This window comes from Clupea harengus, chromosome 23, assembly GCF_900700415.2.
Source record: "Clupea harengus chromosome 23, Ch_v2.0.2, whole genome shotgun sequence".
NCBI lineage: Eukaryota > Metazoa > Chordata > Actinopteri > Clupeiformes > Clupeidae > Clupea > Clupea harengus.
This window is the reverse complement of record NC_045174.1, coordinates 10,661,858-10,684,649: the sequence shown is the minus strand read 5'-3', so window position 1 is coordinate 10,684,649 and position 22,792 is coordinate 10,661,858. Positions and strand designations below refer to the sequence as shown.

At 49.7% G+C, this 22,792-nt stretch overlaps 1 protein-coding gene across 4 annotated transcripts in view; it reads right to left on the bottom strand.

Annotated features, from left to right (window-relative positions):
* The window catches only part of LOC105888716 (transformation/transcription domain-associated protein), a 94,653-nt gene that overhangs the window by 35,343 nt on the left and 36,518 nt on the right, over positions 1–22,792 (bottom strand). For all 4 annotated transcript variants that reach the window (XM_031561720.1, XM_031561719.2, XM_031561722.2 and 1 more), the window contains 18 exons: positions 22,374–22,580; positions 21,583–21,741; positions 21,217–21,354; positions 20,742–20,852; positions 19,966–20,112; positions 16,824–17,037; positions 16,137–16,262; positions 14,779–14,925; positions 12,228–12,427; positions 11,724–11,845; positions 10,966–11,179; positions 9,289–9,468; positions 8,510–8,656; positions 6,844–6,963; positions 4,171–4,458; positions 3,305–3,442; positions 2,583–2,695; positions 1,625–1,760 (listed from right to left, as the gene is read on the bottom strand). In XM_031561720.1, coding sequence (XP_031417580.1) covers positions 1,625–1,760; positions 2,583–2,695; positions 3,305–3,442; positions 4,171–4,458; positions 6,844–6,963; positions 8,510–8,656; positions 9,289–9,468; positions 10,966–11,179; positions 11,724–11,845; positions 12,228–12,427; positions 14,779–14,925; positions 16,137–16,262; positions 16,824–17,037; positions 19,966–20,112; positions 20,742–20,852; positions 21,217–21,354; positions 21,583–21,741; positions 22,374–22,580 — 2,907 coding nt within the window. The remainder of the gene's footprint in view (positions 1–1,624; positions 1,761–2,582; positions 2,696–3,304; positions 3,443–4,170; positions 4,459–6,843; positions 6,964–8,509; positions 8,657–9,288; positions 9,469–10,965; positions 11,180–11,723; positions 11,846–12,227; positions 12,428–14,778; positions 14,926–16,136; positions 16,263–16,823; positions 17,038–19,965; positions 20,113–20,741; positions 20,853–21,216; positions 21,355–21,582; positions 21,742–22,373; positions 22,581–22,792) is intronic.

Genomic DNA, 22,792 nt, shown 5'->3' with positions numbered 1-22,792 from the left:
GAGGAGAAAGAGAGGGAGGTGAAGGGAGAGGAGGAGAGAGCAAGAGAGGGAGGTGGAGGGAGAGAGAGGAGAGGTGCTCTGCCTAGTTGCTCTGCATGACACAGTGATGAAGGGTGGTGGGGACGAAATCACAGCCATCGGTCAACATGCGCTCAACACCCTGGCCCCTAACCCGCCCCTACCCGCAGCCCCTGACAGTTAATGAATATCCCAGAGACAGAGCTGGCCTTATCATCCAGGCTTTAATTGAAAGGTGGGAAGGCATTTAAAAGGGGGGAGAAACCGACGAAAGTCGAGCCGCAGAGAGAGAGAGAAGGAAAGAGGGAAAACAAGAGGAGAGGGAGAGAAAGGGCGAGAGTGAGAGAGAGAGAGAAAATAAATGACTTCCCAGCAGATGTTTGGGCAATTATTCAAGCCCATATTCGTAAATATTAGATGCAAAGAGAACAGGAATGAAGAGAATGGCAAAGGTGGGGCTGGAGAGAGAGAGAGAGAGAGGGAGAGGGAGTGTGGGTGGAGAGGCAGTGGGTCGGACAATTTAATTAGGTGTCACCTTAGGACAGGAGCCCGGGTGGAAGTGTTCCAAGTCTCCTTGAGGAGGGAGCCAGGCGTATTTATAATGTGTCAGGCGCTATCACATTCCTTTTCTACTTTGTTGTGTGTTTTTTTTTATTATTAAAAAAAGTGTGCTCCATAAATAAGCCCCCAGCTGGGTAAGGGCTTTGAGTCAACAAGGCAATCTGCCGAGGAGACGACTTTTTTTTTGTACCCCCCTCAACTTTCTGTATAGCGAAGAGGAACACTGTGTGTGTGTGTGTGTGTGTGTGTGTGTGTGTGTGTGTGTGTGTAGGAGAGATAGAGAGATAAAGAGAGAGAAAAGAAACAGAGGGAGATAAAGAGTGAAACCGAGCGAGTGAGATATATATACATATATGTATATGTGTGTGTGTGTGTGTGTGTGTGTGTGTGTGTGTGTGTGTGTGTGTGTGTGTGTGTGTGTGTGTGTGTGTGATCATGCTTACAGGAGTCTAACTTTCCATTACATGAGATGTCAGGGAGCAGCTGCTCTGTCAGTTTGCACACAAGGACAGCACTGCTGCCACTGACTACACTTCTCCTCTGAAAGGTCACTCGCATCATGGCCAGTTGTACTGCATCCTCCGTCACTCCTAAGGAGGGCACGACGACACATAGTTGGCCTCTTTAGGTGTGTTCTGGCTGTAAGGACTAGAGCTAATAGTGTTTCATTACGGGAGTGTGGGGGTAAGGGGAACTGCAGGTGGGCCAAACAGCTACCTTGTGCCACCATCAAGTTCCACGATGGGATATTCTCATAAACGCCTAACTGTACTGATCAATGTTGGCATGTTCCACTTGATGGCCATGTGGTGCGCCAGGTGCCTCGTCTGACTGTGCTGAGGTCACGACCTGCGCTTTCGTGCCAGGGTTGCCTGCTGTGGAAACTGCAGTGATCTCAACACCAAGCTACCGTTTTTGTAAACAAAACAAACAAGCAAACAGCCACATCTAGCCGCTCCCTAGCCATCGGTCCCCAGCATTTAAACGCCCCACTTCCTCCAACCTGTCGGTGCTGACGGAGCCACTCGGCTGACTGGTGGTTTACCTGGGCCAGGGCCTCCTTCATGGCGGTCCAGTTGGACACCCTCCAGGCGCACTCCAGCACCAGGTAGGGGTTGGTGTGGCCCTTGGACTGGCCGTACTCTGTCAGCGGCTCCCACTGGTTCAGCTCCTTGGAGCACCTGGACCGCGGGAGAAGACGCAAGGCAAGCAGGTTAGGGGTGCAGGTGAGGAAACAGCAACACACACACACACAGAATAATATATTATAAATGTCACTGCTGAAAAGTGTACTTTCAATGCCCTTTGGACTACACAGCGTTGCTGACTTCTATCCCATACTCATTTGGGCGGAATATGCTGAGTTTGATAAAATAAAATAAAAATGCATTGTGGGTCCTGCCGCCATCACTTCATAAAACACAGACCCCAGCGTGCACTAGACGAGATTCACTCAAAGAGAAAATGAATGCATTTGTTGCCCGCAGTAATTAAATGCCATCAGGCCAGGACGTATCGCACATTTGGGAGCTCCTTTTGCCAGCCACATCTAGTCAACGGCGTGTTCTCCAAAGGTTACTCCCAACATGGCTTCTCTTCTCCAAGAGCATGTACGCTAAATAAGCTCTCTCCATAATGACGAGCAGTTATAAGTGGTCTACACCTGGTCTGGTCTGCGTAGCATGATAATGGAGTTAATTCATGTGACTAATTGAGATTTGATTTATTAATTGAAAAAAATCCTGATTTTTTATGATGGTTTTACTCTATGTAATGAAAATGATTTGAATTCATGCCCTTACGCGGACGTAGCCGACATTTTAATTAGCCCTCAGCATGGGGCCGTTTAATCAAGAGAGCAGATAGCTTCTGCTGCTAGAGTGAGCATACACATGTGTTCGTTCGTGTGTGTGTGTGTGTGTGTGTGTGTGTGTGTGTGTGTGTGTGTGTGTGTGTGTGTGTGTGTGTGTGTGTGTGTGTGTGTGTGTGTGTGCACTCCTCACCGGATCCAGTGGTCCTCCCACAGCTGGTACTCGGGGAAAATGGCGGGGGAGATGTTGCTCCTCTCGTGCTCTTTCCGGGCTTTCTCCATAGCCTTTTCATAGCTCTCCTGGGCCTGCGCACATACAGACACACACATTCATCAAACCAATTCCATAACACATATGTGCATTATTCAGTTAATCCAGTTTGTAATGCAGGAAAGCAGCGGAGTGGTTAAATGTGGTGATCTTTCAACTGGTTCTGAATCAGAACGTGTCCAAATCGGTGTAATTCAATGTGGGAAAACAGAACCCAAGTATAAAACAACTTATCCTTATGTCTTGTATTTCTGTGTGTGTGTGTGTGTGTGTGTGTGTGTGTGTGTGTGTGTGTGTGTGTGTGTGTTCTTGTACCCATGGGGGTCTCTGTGTGAGGGACTGAAGAGCCTCAGGGTTAGTGGGCTCTGCCAGTGGTTTTTATTTGGAGAATCTTCCCATGGGGCACCGAGATGCCTGGCAACAGCTCTAGCCAGATTTGAGCAGTGACTTCTGGGGGAAGTCGTTTTTTGTGAGGGAAATAAGCAACACGCTGCTCTAAAAATAGATTTGCTTCCTCACAGCATAAACAGATTTATGTGTTGTGCATAATTGTGTCTGATTGTGCAATGTGTGTAAATATGAGTGAACATGTTTGTGTGTAAGGGAGTGTGTCTGTGTGTGTGTGTGTGTGTCCCAGTGCTGACCTGCTCGAAGAAGCCGTGCTGCTCATAGGCGATGGCCGTACTCGTCTCGGGAAACTTGCAGCGCTTCTGCCACAGCCCCGCCCACATGTCCTCCTCCTGCAGCAGCGAGTAGAGCTCCGCCAGCGAGTCCAGGATCTCCTGCAGGACGCACACACACACACACACACACACACACACAGTTAACCCAAAACCAAGGCATTTATACATATACACACACACACCCATTTGCAGACACCACATGCCCACAGTCCCATACACATACACACAGTCCCAGATACATACACACACAAACAAACCATACATGCATAAATACACACACACAGGCATTTACAGAAAGGTAGCCACGCACTAGCTCATACACCACATATCCACGGGACGAAGACACAGAAACACACATACACACACAGCAAACACTGCCATCTTTCTTGAGGTGTATGACCTGCCTTTTTATATACACACACATAGACTGAGTTTATTTGAACTATCTGCCCACACCACCCGTCGCTGGCACAAACACAAGCTGAGGGAATTCAGTAAAACATATGCTAGGGGCCATTTTCATCTTCTACAGACAAGCTGCTAACAGGTCACCGTGAGGAGACCGAGAAACCAGGGGACCTTCCATTGATGTTTGTGAGAGCGTGCTAGTGTATCTATCAATAGGTGTCTGGGTGACCAGGGACCTTGGAGTCTCTCAGGCCAGGACTCCCTGGATGTCTATGTGAGCATGTGCAATATCTATACCTGTGTGTGTGTGCTTGATAGATTTGCCAGTTCATCAGTGCCTGTTTCTGTATGTGTGTCTGACTCACTCACTGAACTTCTCCCCATCTCTCTCTCTGGGTGCACGTGTGTGTGTTACACACCTGCTGTGGTGGCGTGATGCTCTCCTGCTCGTAGAACTCGGTGCTCTGCTTGGGCTTGATGTGCAGGCTGAGGCCCTTCTCGAAGGCCTGCGTCTCCAGCATGAGCGTGGAGCGCAGCCACAGGTTGTGCGTCTTGCCCAGGTACTTGAGCACGCACGGCCGGATGGGGATGGGCGGCACGCACTGAGACATGGCCTCCACGAAGCAGTTGAGCGCGCTGGGCTGGCAGTCGCGCTGCGCCTGATGGCTGCCGCTGCACAGGAACGGGCCCATCTCGCCACTCAGTGCCTGCCGGGGTCAGGTCAAAGGTGAAAGGTCAGCTTTATATACACACACACACACACACACACACACACAATGGGATTCTCAGCCTACGCCACAGAATGGTTTGGAATCAGAAACATGAACAAGAGTGAACACAACTGTGGAGGATAATGACTGAATATTGCAAATACAAGGTGCCATTGAGTTATAGTAATGGTGGTCAGTCGTTCCATCCAAAGCAGTAGCTCAGAGTATCTTCTGTTAAAGTCCAAGCTAGGCTAAGTGATCAACAGCCAACCGTTCCATTTTTCAGGGCCTCCATAATGCATTAAAAATGAATGCTTAACTTCATTACCCGCACAACAACAGTGTTTGTTGCGAGTCTCAAAAAATGAGAACAAATTGCTTATTTTAACATTTAATTGTTTATACAATATTGTACCAGTGGAATTCATAAATAATAGACCACAATATCATAAAGGATTTAGCCCATACACTTTGAGAGGATGTGGACTTTCAGCCAGTTAGCCATTCTCGCACAACAACCAGACTCTGCCAGGTCTAAACACGCCACACTCGTCGCTAAAGCTGCTTGACAACAGCTGGTCTTGGTCTTGGTCTGCTCAGTCAGACAGCCATCCCACTGTGTCTACTCTCACACCAGTGCTGAACGACAGCCATGAAAAAGAGGGGGGGGGGGGAGCTTCACTGAGGGTGGGGAGGGTCACAAAAGCCTGTGGGGCATTTCCACTCAGCAGCAGACGAGTCTCGGCCCCCCGATTCAAAATGACGTGTCCATTCACAGTTCACTGAGCACCGCAATAACGATTCAGCTGTTTATAACAGTGTGTTTAACATTCCATGTCTATAGGTACCAATGCCTGCTAAAAATAAATGGAGTGGTAAAGTTCAACGTTGTTAAACCTGCTGTAAAGACATGGTTTAAGGTGGTCCTCTGGACAGGCACCGGAATCTCGTTAATGACTCGTCTGTACAAACAGCTCAGTGGGGGAAGGACTAGGGGGGGGGGGGGGGGGGGGGGGGGGCTGGGGGTGGGTGTTCATCATGATCTAAGACCCGCTGTACCATCAGGACACACTTAGGCTGCTGTGTGAAAGCGTGTCTGAACATGCCCTGCATGAAAATGAGAGACTCAATTTGGCATAACCTCCAAACTAAATCTCTTCACCCGCAAACATGACACAAGGACTGGGGCCGTGAAATCTCCAAAATGAACAGAACCATCAATTATTATTATTTGATGGCATATTCATTAGATTAAATGTCTAGCCTCTTCCTGACCCTCCCCCTGTTGCCACAGTTACAAATGATCTAAATAAACATGAAAAAAAAAAAAATAAAATTGGCACTGCAAAAAAATTATTAAATAAGAAAAAAAAATCAACACGCCACTTAGAGGCCGATCTCTGCAACCAGAACGTGTTTTAAAGAATTTATGCACCCATCTCTTCAAATCAGGCATCTTAAACAGGCCTCTTAATACATGCGACATCTGGTCCATTAAACTTCCTCCCGACTTTGCATAAATGAAGGAGATTTCTCCTCATTAGGCAGCCTGTTGAGCCTAGAGAGTGGGGCATGGAGTGCAAGCGGCCGACTGCACGTGTGTGTGTGTGTGTGTGTGTGTGTGTGGTGGGGAGGAGGGGTGGAGAGGTCGTGCAGCCAGCCCCCTCGGGAGGTGCTGAGACTGCAGCAGAGTGGAGGACGAGGAGACGGCGGCCTCTGCGGCTAAAAGCTGTCTGTGGTGGTAAGGGGGAGGAGGACCAAGCGGTGCCCTCTGACCGCTGCCGGGGCTCGGGGTGCGTGGGTGTGAGAGGGGCCACACTGGGACGACAGCTCGGTGCGAGATAGAGCGACCTCTGCGCAAGACCTGCATATTTCTACAGCTCATTTGTCAGCGCGTATAGACTGGAAATATAGACAGCGCATTCTATTTCTCTTCCAAGAGCCACATGCAAATTAGAAGGAAATGGAAATAAATAGCAACACACACACAAGCGTTTAGCATGAAAAATTACCACCAGAAATAGAACGAAAACCTCATGGAAACATAAACATCTGAGCATTTACATTTTAATATTTGCAATTAATTTCCCCCAAAAAGTTGCATATTTTGCAGTCCTCTACCCAGTTGATTAATGAGGCCCTGAGTAAGATGGCATGCTGAGCGGGGTGAAGGGTTTTTGGTTATATATGGTATGTTTGTGTTGAATGTGTGTGTGTGTGTGTGTTTGTGTGGTGCATGAGAGTGTGTGTGTGCAGATGTTGTGAATGTTTAAAATCTCCTGAAAGTGTGTAAACCTGTTAAGTGTGCTGGAGAGTGAGTTGATACCAGGTGTGTGTGTGTGTGTGTGTGTGTGTGTGTGTTTTAGAGGATAAGGCACTCACGTGTTGCTGGCGATCGGACAGGATCTTCCAGAGGCGTGGGAACAGCTGCACCCAGCTCCTCTCGGCCAGCGGCGTGGCGATGTGACACAGCTGCACCAGCGCGTTGAGCAGCGCCCCCGTCTGCCAATCAAAACAGACGCTCAGCCGCAGTCCACCAATCAAACGCACTTTTTAAACCTAGATTCCCACCCGTCCACCCATCTCTCCCACTCCTGCCAGCCCTAACTAATGCCAATGGATCGACCGGGCGGGGAGTGCAGCATGCCAAAAAAGAGGTGTAAGTGCCTCTAATCAGTATGATTCAGGGGTGCCTCCGAGTCGATGGGGGAGACTGCGTTAAAAGCAGCGCAGCCTAAATAGGCCGCATCAGCCGGGCGGAATTGCAAGGTTCCGCATGCCTGCTCAACAAACAAGTGCTGGCAAAGGTGTGTTCATAATGGATCACGTAATGGGATACACACTTGGGGCCAAATTGGAGTCAGAGAAAACTGAGCACTCAAAAGTTAGGAATGCAGTGGAAAACACACACACACACACAATACAGCAGTGGATAGAGGGCCAGAGTACATTCCTTCACGTTAACCAGATACATGTAGGGTTTATGAAGAGGTACACTGATCCATTGTCAGACATCTCCAAACCTTTGACAGCTTTAAATCATGGGAAATTAATGGCCAAAATCTGGTCCTGGAACAGCATCTCTTGTTTGGGAAGATGGATGCCGACATCTACAGAAACTACCACAGCTCCTAGGTAAGGTCATGTATGGCAAATTTGTGTCCAGTGCACTATAAGCAATGACCTTTTTGGGAAGACGGCCTCCCGTTGTCCTTTTCGTAACCTTTATCATAACAAGCTGAGGGGCCTCACTGATCTTGGGTCAGATCAATCAAACATGAGCAGAGCCTGGTCAGCTGGGGAGGGTTACGGTGGTCAGGAGGTGGCGAGGTGAGGTCTTCCGACAGTTTTTGCCTCTGGGTGCTGGTCTCAGGTCAGGGTCGGGGGAGTGGAGGGTGTGCGCGACTGAGCACTTCATTTATCCAACGGTGTGAATATCAAACAGGCTGGCCATTAAACTCTAATCAATGCAGAGTTTGACCTCTAAGCGCACGGGGCGCCGCTCGGATCAAAGGCACGCTAATGGGAGAACATTCCGGAGAACGACCCCAGGAGAGGAGCGAGAGATGGAGGGCTGAGCCAAGAAAATGATTGGCTCGAATGGATACCTCTCTTCCCCCAGTAGTATTCATATCCAGTGGTTAACAGCACAACTAGTGTAGACAAATCAATCTCTACTCCTTGAGCTGGCACTTGCTCTTGTCTGCTTTCTGCTAATTTAAGCCAGCGCTGGATAGGTAAAGATCAGGCATTATGACTCAGTAGCCCCTCCACTCGTGCCCGGTCCAGCCGGTCTATCATGCAGTTTGCGGAGCTCGAGATGTGTGAAGGTGACTCGGTGTGGGGAGCCACCGCTGTGCTGAGCTGAGCAGTGCTGTGAGGCTGGGTCAGGCCCTGGTCCCTTCCCCTGTGGAAGGTGTGCTCTTAGTGGAGGAGTGAGTCATATGGAGGTTAAGCCGGATGGAGGGAATGTGTGTGTGTGTGTGTGTGTGTGTGTGTGTGTGTGTGTGTGTGTGTGTGTGTGTGTGGAGGGGGCTCGGTGACTCACCTTCACTTCGCGAAGAGAGTCCAGGAACTTGTCGTGGCGGTTGGTGAGCATGTGCAGCTGGTTGCCGGCGTCACGGTCCGCCTGCTCCTTGGTCTTGGTCAGGCTGGTCTGGTCGCCCGGCGCCAGCTCGATGTCTATCTCCACGTCCTGCGCGACAGAGCCACAGAGGGGAGGCAGCGTTGGAAAAAAAAAAACACAAAACATCACCAAAATCATGCTAGTGCCAACAATGCCCAATAAAATGAGGTTAAGGATTCACTAATGGACATCTTCAACCTGAAGATTCTTCCCAGCCTGTTAAAAACACTGTTCAACAAAGTAATAATTCTTCAAACAGGGAAGGAAATGAATGTAAATACAGCTACATGAACTGTACATCTAGTCCACACAGGCACAACTACTACCCAATCGCTAATGCTACTGTTCCACCAACCGACAAACTATGGTTTTTGTGCTACGTGACCTTAATAAGGTTATTCCTCACTAGCTCATTTTTTTTTTATAAATAATTAAACTCAGTATTTATCATTAATGATACATTCTGTTCATGTTTATGAATGCATTAACTAGTCAGCTAAGGGAAACTTTATGAGAAGTGACCTTAGAAATCTTGCTGCTGATTCTGTGATGCACTAATGAGGGAGCAAGGCCAAAAACACAAAAGCAGCCATTTCACCAAATAAAATGGTGTAGATGAAGTGACATTTCGCTTTTCTTCAGTGCTTTGCGCGCGTGTGCGCGTGTGTGTGTGCGCCTTTCTTCAAGCAAACCCTGCTCACCTCCTCCTTGGTCTCGCTGTTGTCGCGTTCTCGCGGCTCCTGCTTGATGTGCGTGGCCATGGCGAAGGCGGCGCGGTCGTGGCTGTCAGCCAGGTTGATGACGTTGGTGATGGAGGGCAGCATGGAGCCTTGGCAGCTGGTGCCGATCACAGTGTTCTTCTCGCACACCGCCAGCAGCAGCTACACACACACATGCACGGACAGAGAGAGAGAGAGAGAGAGAGAGAGAGAGAGAGAGAGAGAACAGGTCAAAGAGGAAGGGCACAGTTGAACAATTCCCATCAACACCAAGCAACCAGCACACCTGCCCACCTTAGCCGCCGCTACCTAGGCAACATGACGAGTACAAAATTCTCTAAGATATTTCAGTGTGTGTACGCGCGTATGTGTGTAACGCACAAGTGTGTGTGACTGTGTTTGTGTCATGTATCCTAGAAGCCAAAGAGAGCTGAGATGACTTAGTCCTAATTAAAGTGTACTAAGTAATGGACACGCGCTGCTAAAACGACAGGAGACAGCGGCCTCAGGCCAAGACCTGCCAGTGTGAAGAGAGGCGAGGAGATGAGAGGAGAGGAGGAAAGGAGGAGAGAGAGCCGCCGGCCGGCCGGCCGACGCTTCATCACGCCGCCACGATGAATCAGCAAACAGCGGCTCTGCTCTCCTCCTGTCCCGTCTCCTCGCCCGCATGGAGCGGCGCCATTAATAATTCAGCCGGGCGCAGGCGGCATTGATTGTGGCACCGCCAAGCGTGGGTGCGATTTTTCTTACAAGTGGCTACCGGACTACCCCACCACCCCAAACGCACCCCTCCCCCCACCCCCCTAAAACAACAGGGAGGAGCCGAAGACACTGTGAATTACTGTTCAGTCACAGCGCACCCACAAAAGGACTGAGAGGAGGAGGAGCAGGAGGAGGAGGTGGAGGGAGAGAGAGTGAGAGAGAGGGGGGAGAAAGGAGAGAAATGAACAGAGGGGAGAGATGAAAGGCGGGGGCGGGTTGGGTAACGGCTGTTTCATCCTCGTCAACAAAAGTGCGCACTCAACGCTTTGGAACAAAGGCAAATTGGGCCCGAGAAGAAGGGGACAAAAAAAAAACTAAACAATAAGTGAGCCTCAGCTTTGCGGCAAATATACAGTTTCACAGCAGGAGATTCCAGTAAGTCACAGCATGTTTGCAATTGCAGACCACTTGTCAGGAGAAATAAGCCAGAATTCGGCAGCTATACTGCGCCATTTGCACACAATGAAAAACCTTCCTTTTTAAATGCAAACAATTACAATAAGGTGTCGTGGGGAAAAAAAGTGCTGAAATCTCACAAATTTGGTTTAATTCAAATGATTTTCAAAACGGGTATACAGCATAGGCATCTCATTGTCAAAAGTGCTGTTGCATGTGAGCGCTCCTGCTAGTAAATCAAAAGATTCTGCATCCTTGTGGAATAATAGTACTTTGTTGTTTTACAAGGGCACAAATTTAAGTCATACACAACAATAACCGTTATAGCACCTGTCCACCAACATATACCACGTTTCCATATTTCTGTTTTTTACAGTACGTTCAGTTTGATATCTAGTATTTCAACATCATAACCTTCATGGAACTGGTAAGTGGCACAATAATCCAACGGCAGCCTACTGCCTCTCTGTATCCGTGTGTGTCCCAAGGCGGCTGGCTCACCTCAGTGCACTGTTTGATCCAGAAGTGGCTGCCCATGGCCTCCCAGTTCTGGGAGCAGCAGATGTAGAGGAGCCTCTCGTAGACGCGGCGCTTCATGGACGTGTCGAACACCTCAAAGAACTTGGCGCGGATGAGGGGCTGCGTGCAGCGCATGCCGGAGAGGAAAGCGGGCTCCAGCTTCGACGTGATGTCACTTCCCGACAAACTCTCATCCCTACGGAAGACCCGTGCGATTCCGTTAGCTTTAAAGTCATCGTACAAAAAATAGCAACTTCCCAGGGTCAGGCAGCAACCTGCTTCCGAAGTTTGCAATAAGACATGTCACAACCAAAACATAATAAATCAATAGAGAGGACTCATTCTTTGTATTACAATTTTTTTTTTAAACGCTTTAGGCCACTACTGAGTCCCTACTCTAATGTTGTGGCAATGGACAGGAGCCAGGGGCACAGCCAGGTCAGGAGGGGCGGCGGGGGGCTCAGATGTGAGTCTGATACGGAGCCGCAGGTGGGCCGTCTGGGTCCCGCCACACCTCGCTGGGGACCGGGTGGCCCTCGCCTTCGTCATTTTCCGCTCAGCCGCCCCAGGTGCCACCTGTTGCTCACCTGTGCCACCGCAACCTGTCGCAAAAATCCGGCAGACCCAGAGCATTGAACTGGGTGTGCCGCGCTGCTCCAGTTGCCATGGTGACAGCTGGCAGCCTCCCGGCCGGCGTGGCAGTGACGCCGGACCAGGGCGTGATTAATCTGTGTAATTACCTGTAGACGTAATTAACGAGGTCCAGGAACTGGGCGTTCAATTCAAGGTCGTCGGGGAAACGCTTCTCGATGTAGGTCATCATCTTCACCAGCAGGATGGACTTCTCCCTCAGATTCGGCATCTGGGCCGAGAGAGAGAGAGAGAGAGAGAGAGAGAGAGAGAGAGAGAGAGAGAGAGAGAGAGAGAGAGAGAGAGAGAGAGAGAGAGAGAGAGAGAGGATCTATTTATCTTTCATCTATCTTGGAGGGAGCCAGTGTCAGGCGAGCATCTCTGATCTCGCTCTCTTGTCCTGTACTGATTACTTCCCACGAGATGCCGCTAAGCCCTCTCCGTAATGTATACACAGACCTGCTTACACAGCATTTGCACAACAAGGTGATGAACAGTTGTACCATTTACTTCCCATCGGACTATGTGGGTCGTGAAATGTTCGTCTGATTTCTTATAATTCATCACAGCCGTTTACACCCTTTAGGGAGGATAAGACAGATGGGTGGCACTACCTGGTTTGCAGCCATGGGAGAATTGTTCTTAACCCACTCCTCCACAATCTTCACCACGGAGCGCAGGATCTTGGGGTCGGGCGACTTCTCGATGAGGGAGGTGAGGATGACCTGGATGAAGTTCTTCCTCATCTCCATGCTCATGACGGAGAGGCGCGTCTTCACCAGGTCCAGGCTCAGCATCACCAGCTCGTTAGTCACTGAAGGAAGGAGAGAGGGGAGCACATCAGTTAAAGAAGAGGCACACTTCAGAATTACTTTTGTTGAGTTCAGCTGGACAAAGACACAAAAATAAGAAACCAGCAACAATTTGAGAGGGATAAAAAAAAAAAAACAGACATCGTCTAAATACACCATTTAAGAAGGACACCTCACCTAAAAACTTCAGTGCCGTGCAAAATCAAGAAATTAAACAATTAAAAAAAGTGCAGTGTAAAAGAAAATAAACCAAACTAGAAATTAATTCAGAAAAATCGTAAATTGCAATCGAGGGAAAGGGGAACAACCGAGGAAGCCATTAAGATGCAGAAGCACGCTTACAGACAACCTAAGCAACAACTGTTAGAAAACTCCCAAGAGCCCCCAAACTCCCAAGACTTCTGCTGGTGTCGCCAGAGCCAAACAAACCCGAGTCTGAAACCGACAAACTGAAACGTCTCAACCCAACACACTCCAGCATTCTTGGGTTTTTTTGGGAGGGAAGAGACACCATCTCTCTGGGGGGGGTTTGGATGCTTGGCCTCGGAGGACCTTGGAGAACATCTTCCGTACGCAGTCTGGTTTACACGCACGGCGGGCATCATTACCCACCCAGGGGCAGCCAGGAGCACCGGCCACAGCTGGACAGCTGCAGCTGGAGTCAGGACGAATGATGAGAGAGAGAGGCCCGCCGCGCGTCCAAAACTATAAACTGAGAGCCGTGAAGCCAGCCGTCATTAAACAACCGCGCGTCACAGACTGCGGATGCGTCTGGAGCAGCTGGTGGGGAAGGGTAGCGGGGCTCTGAGACTCGGTGGCCGTTGAGGGGCCGTTGAGGGGCTCCTTCCGCGCCGCTGCTGGGGGACACTGGCAGCCATCTCCTCGGGGCTGGCCGTGTTTGGGTAATGGGGATATCAAAAGGGCCGGTTCCAGACGGATGAACAGTGCGTAAGCTGTAATACAGGATCCCGACACCTCGGAAAAAAGATTTGCTATTCAAAGATGGCAGGGGGAGGGGGGAGCAGAAATAAAGGGATTGGAGTTTTAGCATTAAAAACTCCTCTGGAAGAGAGAGACTGGGAATAATAAAAAAAAAACAAGAGAAATGTCAGGGTTATGAATTTGCACAAGCCTCCAATCATTTTTTACGGATGGTTAGACCAGGGCGCAGAGGGCCGGGGAAGGGGGGGAGGGGGTGCATGGAAAGAAAAAGAGAAAAAAAAAAGAGGAGAGAGGGAGGGAGGGAGGAAAACGGAGAGTGAGGTGATCAATTCTCACCGTGAGCTGCTTGGGCTGGGCTCCACGTGGAGCTGACTCATACTGAGCGTGTGCAAAGGGAGGGAGGGAGAGAGAGAGAGAGAGAGAGAGAGAGAGAGAGAGAGAGAGAGAGAGAGGGAAGAGGGTCACAGTGACATTGCGGCCACTTTGCGCACAGAGGGCCCAGCCCGACTTGACACCGACCGCACCACAACTGTAAGTGCCTGGCCCGGGTCAAGTGGGCCATCAAGGTGACGTGCTGATGGCTGCATAGACGCAGACAGTACATGAGCTGAGGTCCTGGTGGCTGCACTGTCCTGGGTGCCTGTAGCAGAAGACTTGGGGGCCACACCTCTGAGAAGACTGTGCAGCGAAACCTCAGTGAAGGCAGGTGGATGTGTGTGGTCGTTGCAACACCCAGTGGTCAAACCAGGACACCACAAGCTGCAGGGCACCACCATCCCAACCCCCCACCGCCGCCACCACCAGCTCCAGAAGCCTTTGCGCTCCCTGTTCCTCCACCATGGGCCATGTGGTGACACAGAATGCCAAGAGGGAGTAAGCGGAGAAGAGGTGCACTCCCTGTGGGGGCCCCCCCCCCCAATCTCCATCCCCATCTCTCCACACCCCTCCTTTCTTTCGACAGCCTTTTAAAATGTTGGATGGTTCTTTTCTCTTTTTTTTTTTCGCGCCCGGGAGGGAGGGCGAGGAGGTTATTGTGTGGAGGAGGAGACACCGAGATGCTGGCGAGATAAGGGGCAGAGGGGCGAGAGGGAGATGAAGACATCTCTTTGCGACCGGTGTGGCAGGCACACTTCGCTGGGAGAGGCCAAGATGGGAACTCGCAGAAAAGATACCAGATGAGATAACATAAAAGATAGAAGTTTGTCAGATAAAAGATACAAGTGTGCTCTACTTAAGGGCCCAGTGGACACCATGGACAACCCAAAGCCTCGAGGCAGAAATCACTATTCTCTCACGGCCTCCAATAAAGGCAGCCTCTGTTCAACAGCATTTAGTTAGTAAGATCATGTGTGAGTAGCGTGGGTGTGTGTATGTCTCATACAGATGCACTATATATAGAGAGACGGGTCACCTGCGCTGGTCTCGGTGGCCCCGGGGGTGGTCTGGGGGCTGAGGTGCTCGCGCACCATCTTCTGCAGCGAGCGCATGAAGACGGAGATGAGCCGGTCGATGTAGCTGGAGTTATAGCTGCAGGCGGACTTCAGGATCATCAGTGTCCCTGGGGAGCACACGGGAGAGAACAGGACACGCATTAATCTCTCATGGATAGAACGGCACTGGGGGCCTATTCTCTTCCCATCAAAACACACTTATTCCATTGCAAGGGAGACAAGGAGACGGAGAACTAAAGTAAACTTGGAACAGAAATTCATAGGAGAAGAGAAAAAAAACTGAGACATCTTTGCCATATTGAAGTGGGACACAGAAGAAAAGACTAACTAAACCTGAAGAGCAATGCTTGAGGGGATAGGGCAAAGGGTATAAAAAATGACATCCCCTCTACAGAGGCAGGATGAGGGACTGTGAGGCAGCTGAACGAGGGGTCCTCGGTCCTCTGAGAGCGTCTTAAGTGGAGGAACACAATGAGGCGACACTGAGCGAGGGGGCGGGGTGTGGGGTGTGGGGTGGGGGGGTCTGTATCCACATCCGTGCCTCCGGCTGCCCGCTCCGCCCTGGCCTCCGCTTATGACTTTGGAGGCGGCCTCGGCTTTTTGTCACGGTCGTTGTATTACAAGGACGTTTTATTCGGCGGGAGGGGAATTTAACCGAGTTAGCAAACGAGGGAGGGAGGGAACGACTGCCAGACAAGGAGGAAAACGGAGTAATGCCTTTCTTTGGGGACATGACTCGGGGGAGGGGACGGGGAGACAAATGTAAAAAGTCACCCTCGGTGAGACGCATACATCATCGCGGTGCGGCGTGTAACTCGAGCTTTCCGCCAGGGCTGCATCACGCCGCTTTTATTGACCAGCAGAGCCATTTTGGGGACGATATCAAATGGACGCGGATTTAGATTGTTACCCAATAGCTTTTTATCACCTTTTTATCCCCCCCCCCCCCCCCAGCCCCAACCCCCACCTCGCTTCAAAAGAAGAAGAAAAAAATCCACCACTTTCACGCAAGCTGAACAATCCTTTCCAGCTTAAAACACCCGTGCACTTTTAAAAGCTTTTTGAAGGGCTTTAAAAGCGAGCTCGCTGAGGAGAAAAAAAAATCTTTTCAAATTAGAAATCAATCTTCCTTTCGGTTTCCATAAAACAAGCCACGTTTGGGACTAAAGTTCAGCCGTTATGACATTCTTTATGGAGGTGGGGTGGGGTGGGGCGGGAGGTGGGGGTTGGTTGCGGGTTGCTGAGGCGAGGAGGCTGATGGGGAAATAAAAAGGTTACGTGCGCCCATTCGTCTCCGCCGCTGACAGACGGGGCTTACCGAAGAGCTGCGTGGGGTTGGCGCTGGTGGCCTTCTCGTAGTTGGTGAGGCCCTCGTAGATGACCTTGCCCACGGCGGCGTACAGACACTCCAGCTCCTCGTGCTTGGAAGCCACGTTGGAGGTGCCTAGGAGGGAAAAGAAAAGCGTGCGCAGACACACACACACACACACACACACACACACACACACACACACACACACACACACACACACACACACACACACACGAGAGTGAGTAGGGAATACCATGCCTAAATGTGCTTAAGACAGCCTCAATCCATTGTATCAGGTATGATAACTTGTACCAGGAAGACACTTCATGCAGTCGGTCTTCTTTCAGTGGTTACACTTTATTTGGATAGTCCTCTATAGATGCTCAGATTATGAACGAACTATTTGTTGAAACTGTTAATTACAGTTAAGGTTAGGGGTTGGTTAAGGTGATGTTCAGTGAACCATTAGAAAGACTGAAGGTGAATGTCAACGAATCATCTGTTAAGTCTCTGAAGGCGAACTATCCAAATAAAGTTTAATCCTTTCAGTAAAAGCTCAATGTAAAAAAAAACACTGTACTTCTAAATTGCTGGATCGCTTCAAAAAGGGCAGTCAAGAAAGCCACTTCTTATTTCAAACACACACACGCACGCACAATGCATCAGACAATCTCTTCCTGTTGTGGGACTCACTGGGCTCGGTGGGAAAGATGCTCATGAGCCGGGAGAGCAGCGAGTGGACGGCGCGCAGCACTTTGGTGTTGCTGCAGGTCATGCAGGCGGCGATGCCCCGCTGCAGGGGCTTGAAGTGGGACAGCACGCCCGCCGGCTGCAGCACCGTCAGCAGGAAGCAGAGGATCTCCAGCCCCGTGCAGATGTTGGAGAAGTTGGCCTGTGCCGGCTGCTCCTGGAGGACAGGACGAGCGGACGCAGGGAAAGGGTTAAAGCACAGAGGGTAAAAGCAAGTGTACAATGCTAGCTTGATCAAATTTTCAGATATATCCTTAATGACTGTACACATTATAAATCAAATGTAGTTTACCTAAATGCAACAGGGCTGTCATATAGTATAGTGATTGACATTGAAACTGTGCCAAAAACGCACAACAAATGTTTGCTAAATGCAAACCTGTACGTCTCACATACAAATAACTTAACAGCAAGACAGACAAGGATGAAAAATGTTTTCCTGAATGTGTCAATCCTAGTATTCTGCATCCTTTTCACTACATGCACTTGAAAGAGGGTGGTTCTCTGCAGGTATTTCCTTTGAGTTTTGATGAGGTTTCCATCAATCCATTATTTTTCTGTTTTGTTGACATGTCAGTTAATGAGAAATATGCTTCCTTTCTGACAGTCACAACAGTCCAAATACAGTCACGACACTGAAAATCCACAGAAAACAGTGGAGGAGGATGGAGGGGCCAGCTTGGCCCTCAGAGGCTGTCTACCAGCTCATCTCTGGACACGGACCCCTCACCAGAGCTTATCCACTGATCGCTAACACCTCCCCACGGCAACACGATAAGGTGCCTATCGGGTGATTTTGGGGCAGTGTCGCTTGTTTAGTGCGGATGAGAAGTTGAGGGGGGAGCGGGCAGTGCAGTCTCTCTGTCTGGGCCTAAGAGCTGCCCCTGCTGTTTATCAGACAGGTCCTCAATGCCAGAGCCCAACAAAGCTCCAAAAAAAAGAGGGGGACACAGATGTCCAGACAGACTTGTAAAGGCCAATACACACCAACAGACGCATACAGAATAAGACAGAAAGAACTGACTGAAAGAGCGGAGGAGAGAAATAGTGGAAGAAAGAGAGAGATGGAGAACGGAAGGGGGGGGGCTGCAGAGAGAGGGAGAAAATCATGAATCTGAGAAAGCTGCCTGCTGGGGCTGATAACCTTGTCTGGCCGTGGCCGGAGCGAATCTGGGCTCTCGCTGAATACTGCTAATGAGCTGATGCCTAATCCCACGTCCATCAAAATACACTGTGAGCCGCCACTGCCGACCAGCCGCAGCATTACAATTCAAATGGCAGGATTTGGAAGGCGGAGAGAGAGTGTGTGAGAGTGTGTGTGTGTGTGTGTGTGTGTGTAATTAAAATGCTATTAATGCACTTTATTATTTAATTGCTACTTCTAATTTAAAACGCCGCCATCAATTTTGCTATGTTCCTCTTGACTGTCCATAAATGTATCGTCAGTCGGAGTGAACGGCGGGGCTTAATTCGCTTAATCCTGACTGACCCCAGCCTGTGCATCAGTGGCGTATGTTTAAGAGCACTTCATTAGGCAGGATGGAAAGGGGACGCTTTTAGTGGAGGAGTGAACAATGGATGGATCACGGCCCTGAACAGAGAAGCAGACGACAGTAGCGGTGGTGGGGGTGGCGAGGGGATAGGGACGATGGAAGGGAGGATGGAGAGAGGGAGAAAAAAAAAAGAGAGCGAGAGACAGCCGAAGGCCGAGCGTGTCAGTTTGCGATTAAGAGGCGTGGGAGATGAGGCGTGCCGACGGCGTTTAGCACCTCCTGAAGGGGTGGGGGTGTGGGTGGGTGGGGGGCTTTTCAATCAGGCACTAAATCGGGTAACTCCCCCACCCCCAATGCTACAACCAGAAATCTTAAACCCCCACATCACCTGCAATGTGTGTGTGCGCGCCTGTGTGTGTGTGTGTGTGTGTGTGTGTGTGTGTGTGTGTCTGTCTTGAGGGACAGGTGGCCAGTCTGCTGCTGTAGGTATTACTAACACAGCCGAGATGACATCCAGAAAAAGCTCAACCTTATACGACAGAGACAGAGTGAGTGAGTGAGTGAGCAAGAGAGAGAGAGAGAGAGAGAGAGAGAGAGAGAGAGAGAGAGAAAAATAGACACAAAGGAAGAGGGCAAGAAAGAAAGAGAGAAAGAAAGAAAGAAAGAAGCCAGGGAGGGAAGAGTGAGAAAGAGGATATCGATTCTGCTAGGATCAAGACGGCCTTTTTGAGCGGCGAAGGGGAAAATATGAAGAGGGATTGCAAAATGACTTCACGAAAATGTGGGCCAGCCAACTATGCAAAAAAAAAAAAGAAAGGAAGAAAACAGAAGAGAAAACAGAAGAGAAAACATCCAGAAAACTTCTAAAACTTTGCAGAAAAAAAGAAACTGAGACACACACACACACACACACATTTTCCCGGGCTGGTGCCAGAGTTCAGCCGAAGACTCAGCGTAGCAACATGAGTAATTACTCCAGAGCTAATGAAACTAGCCTGTGAAGCTCAGCCCAGTACAAGGATGCTTAAAGACACCCCGCACACAATTAACCTGGCACTACCTCCCAAATACAATTCCTTCCCTAGAAGAAGCTACATGGACGGGAAGAGACAGAGGCACACAATTAACCCAGAAAGTGGAATAACAACTTGAAGACCTGAGTCAAACTTCTGGCTTCATGTCTCCACGACGACTTATTTTTTCTCTGCCTTGTTGCGTGCTTTAGTGAGATGAGAGAGTGGGATAACTTTTCCATCAGTGCTTTACCACGGCTTCCTGTTAATGAGGTGCCTATGGAGCTGCTAGCAAATTAGCATATTGCACACTGCTGAGGTCGGCTAAAGCTGCAGGCAGCTAATGGAGGAGAAGTAGCAGTTGGCTAACTTTATGTTTATCACAGGACGTAATGAGATACTTCAATCCCTCACGGACTGAGATAAGTATTGTGCGGCCCATGTGGGAAACCTACAACTGAATCGTTGGTTTTAAGGACTGGTCTGAAGGTCATGCTGCTAGTTAGTAAGTGAACTAAAAGAGGAAAGACAACAGGATGTGATATCGTATGGGGGGGGGGTTGGGGGGGCAAAACGTACCACGGTCATGAGGAGCTTGTCGAACCACTGCAGTTTGAGCTCCGCACGCGGCCACATGTCTGGTCGCAGAGCGGTCTTCATCAGGCTCACACAGCGGCGCGAGAGCAGCTCACCGGGGGAGCCCTGCACGTTCGCACTGTCGTTCACCTGCGGGGGACATCACACACACACACACACAAAAAGAAGCACACAGACATACACACACAGAGGTCATTGCTATTCTTCCACAGACACATATACAAATGCCAGCAGTGTTTAGTTTCAGTTACTTGTGGATATGGCCGGGCTATTCTGTTGTGATGGTTTTGCCATAGACAGCTTTGACAGATTAAGGTCTGCTTTTCCAGACAGCGGACCAAAATCCGGGGCTGGAAGCACACTCTGCTGTCTGAGTGGAAGCCGTCCAAAACTCGGCAACAAAAAAAAAAACAATAACACGGGCCAGCTCTGGGCTAGACGGGTTCTGGGTCCAAAATACTCAGCATTCAGAGTCACAACCCACAACCCGCGCTAGAAAATAAACAGAAAAACAAAGCAAAACCACACCATAGGGTTTGCAGTGGTAAGTCAGCCGTACAGACCTGCACAGGACAGTGCTGGGCCATTCTGGCCAAACCATTTATGTCGGTTCCCACAGTGAGGGAGCGGTAAGTTATAATTACAAAAAGCAGAGGATGGTTGTTACCATGCGGGAAAAGTCAGTCAGAAGTGTGTGTATGTGTGTGTGTGTGTGGGGGGGGGGGGTCGGGGTCAGGGGGGTTGCATGCTGGGGTTACCTGGCAAGCGATGCGGATGAGGAAGTTGACGACTGTGTCCGTGTGCTGCTTGTCCACGGGCTTGGTGAGGAGAGTTTCGGCGCCGGGCACGGATTGGCTGCGGCCGAAGACCTGTAGATGGAGACGAAGGCGAAGACCGAGACATGCGGTGAGACGGGTACATGTCGTACACGACACACAAACATATGAAATAAATAAACATACGCATTTCTACTGGCAGAGCCTGATAAAGGGAGATGTTTTATCATGCAGAGACACACTACTGTCCTGATCATGCAGTTGCAGAGTGACTCACTATATAAACAGCCATTTATGCCTTAGCGAGATACATCCTGAATACATATGAACCAGTACGGCAAAGCATGGCATTTCAATGAGGCCAACTCGGTTCAGTGGACTGGGTTACTGCAGACGTTTTCGGTGAAGCATATGATGGGACTAAGGAAGGACACTCCAAAGCACATTGTGGACGTACCGCCCCAACAGCAGCGCCGGTGGCCGTACGGAAGCGCTTGACGTCCTGCCCGGCGTCCAGGGACGCAGCCCTCTTTACACCGCTTCCTCCTGGGGTGGCGCTCTCACCAGTGGTCACCGTATCAGCCTCCGCTTCTGGCTGTAAACACACACACACACACACACACACAGTTAATATCAGAAAGATAGCATCAGCTTCGAACACACAGTGTCTTTTGGTCAGACAATAACATTGGAATGGTTGGTAGTCTCATCTGAAGAGAAGGACCCCCAAAATAGACTAAAATGATTCCAAAATAAGAGCCCCCTTGGTTCCACCACCCGACACCACCCCCCCACCTCCCCTCTGGTCAGTGGGAGCTCTGACCTGCTGGTCCTTGATGCGCTGCAGCTCCCACTTGATGACCACCTCGGCCAGGTCGACAGCCAGCTTGCGCTGCTCGATGGTCACACTGGGGGTGAAGCCCAGCCTCTGCATGGCACTGATCATGTGCTGCACCAGGTGGTGCCTCACCGGGTAGTACACCTGTAGGCAGAACCACAGACATCCATCAATCAATCAATCAATCAATCAATCAATCAATCACTCACTCAATTTGTTTATTTGATCAAGAGGGACAGTGTACAGTACAGTACATGTTACATGGATGTGAACACAGACCTAATTGGATAAGTGATCCTCGTAACAAGCATGCTGATCAGACATCAGTGACTGAAGGCAAGAAGCCAACAATTTTTAACCAGGTCTTTCCATGACTATTAACAACCATCCATCTCTTTGTTAAACGATGCAAGATTTTTAAGCACGTACTGTCTGTGAAATCAGTTAAAGCTGACAGACATCTGTGAGATTAAAACAACGTAGTCTAATAAATGTAAGAAGGGATCGTTTCGTCCTTCATCAGTCATGGATCCTTACAATCTCGGTTCTGTAAACCTTCCAAAATTCTCTCTTTTGGAATGTCCAATCTTGTACCTTATTATCTATGCTTAGTTTGGAGATCCTCTCATTAAGAGCAAGACCGTACGCACTGTTCTCATCAACCTTCAATGGGACACCATAAAACCCGACCCTTCCCTGAGAGACAATGGAGAGGCATAGAAGAGAGAGGGGGAAAAAGACCAAAACGTGGAGGAGGAGGAAGAGGAGGAACGGACCCTGAAGTGCTGAACGATGAGGTGGAGGATGTGCACTAGCTGGGGCACGGTGTGGCCCTCCTCCACGATGATCTTGCGGGTCCAGTGTGTGAGCATCTGGTGGCCGTCCTCCATGCGCGCCGGCACGGCCGGGGTGAGGATGGCCATGGCCTGGCGCACGATGGAGCGCGCCTCCATGGTGTGGGCCTTCAGCAGGCTGTGGAAGACCTGCAGGGACATTATGGTTACAGTGGTGCGAAATAAAGGAACCTTTCACACCATGGTTTATGCTCATATTTCAAAACAAAGCTTTAGAACTTCGGGACTTTAGAAACTAGACGTGAAGCCCTACGCTTAATAACATGTCAGCAAAACCTAAACTAAAACGGAAACACCTCAAAAAAAAAGAAAAAAATTCTGTACTATTCAACCAGTGCCTC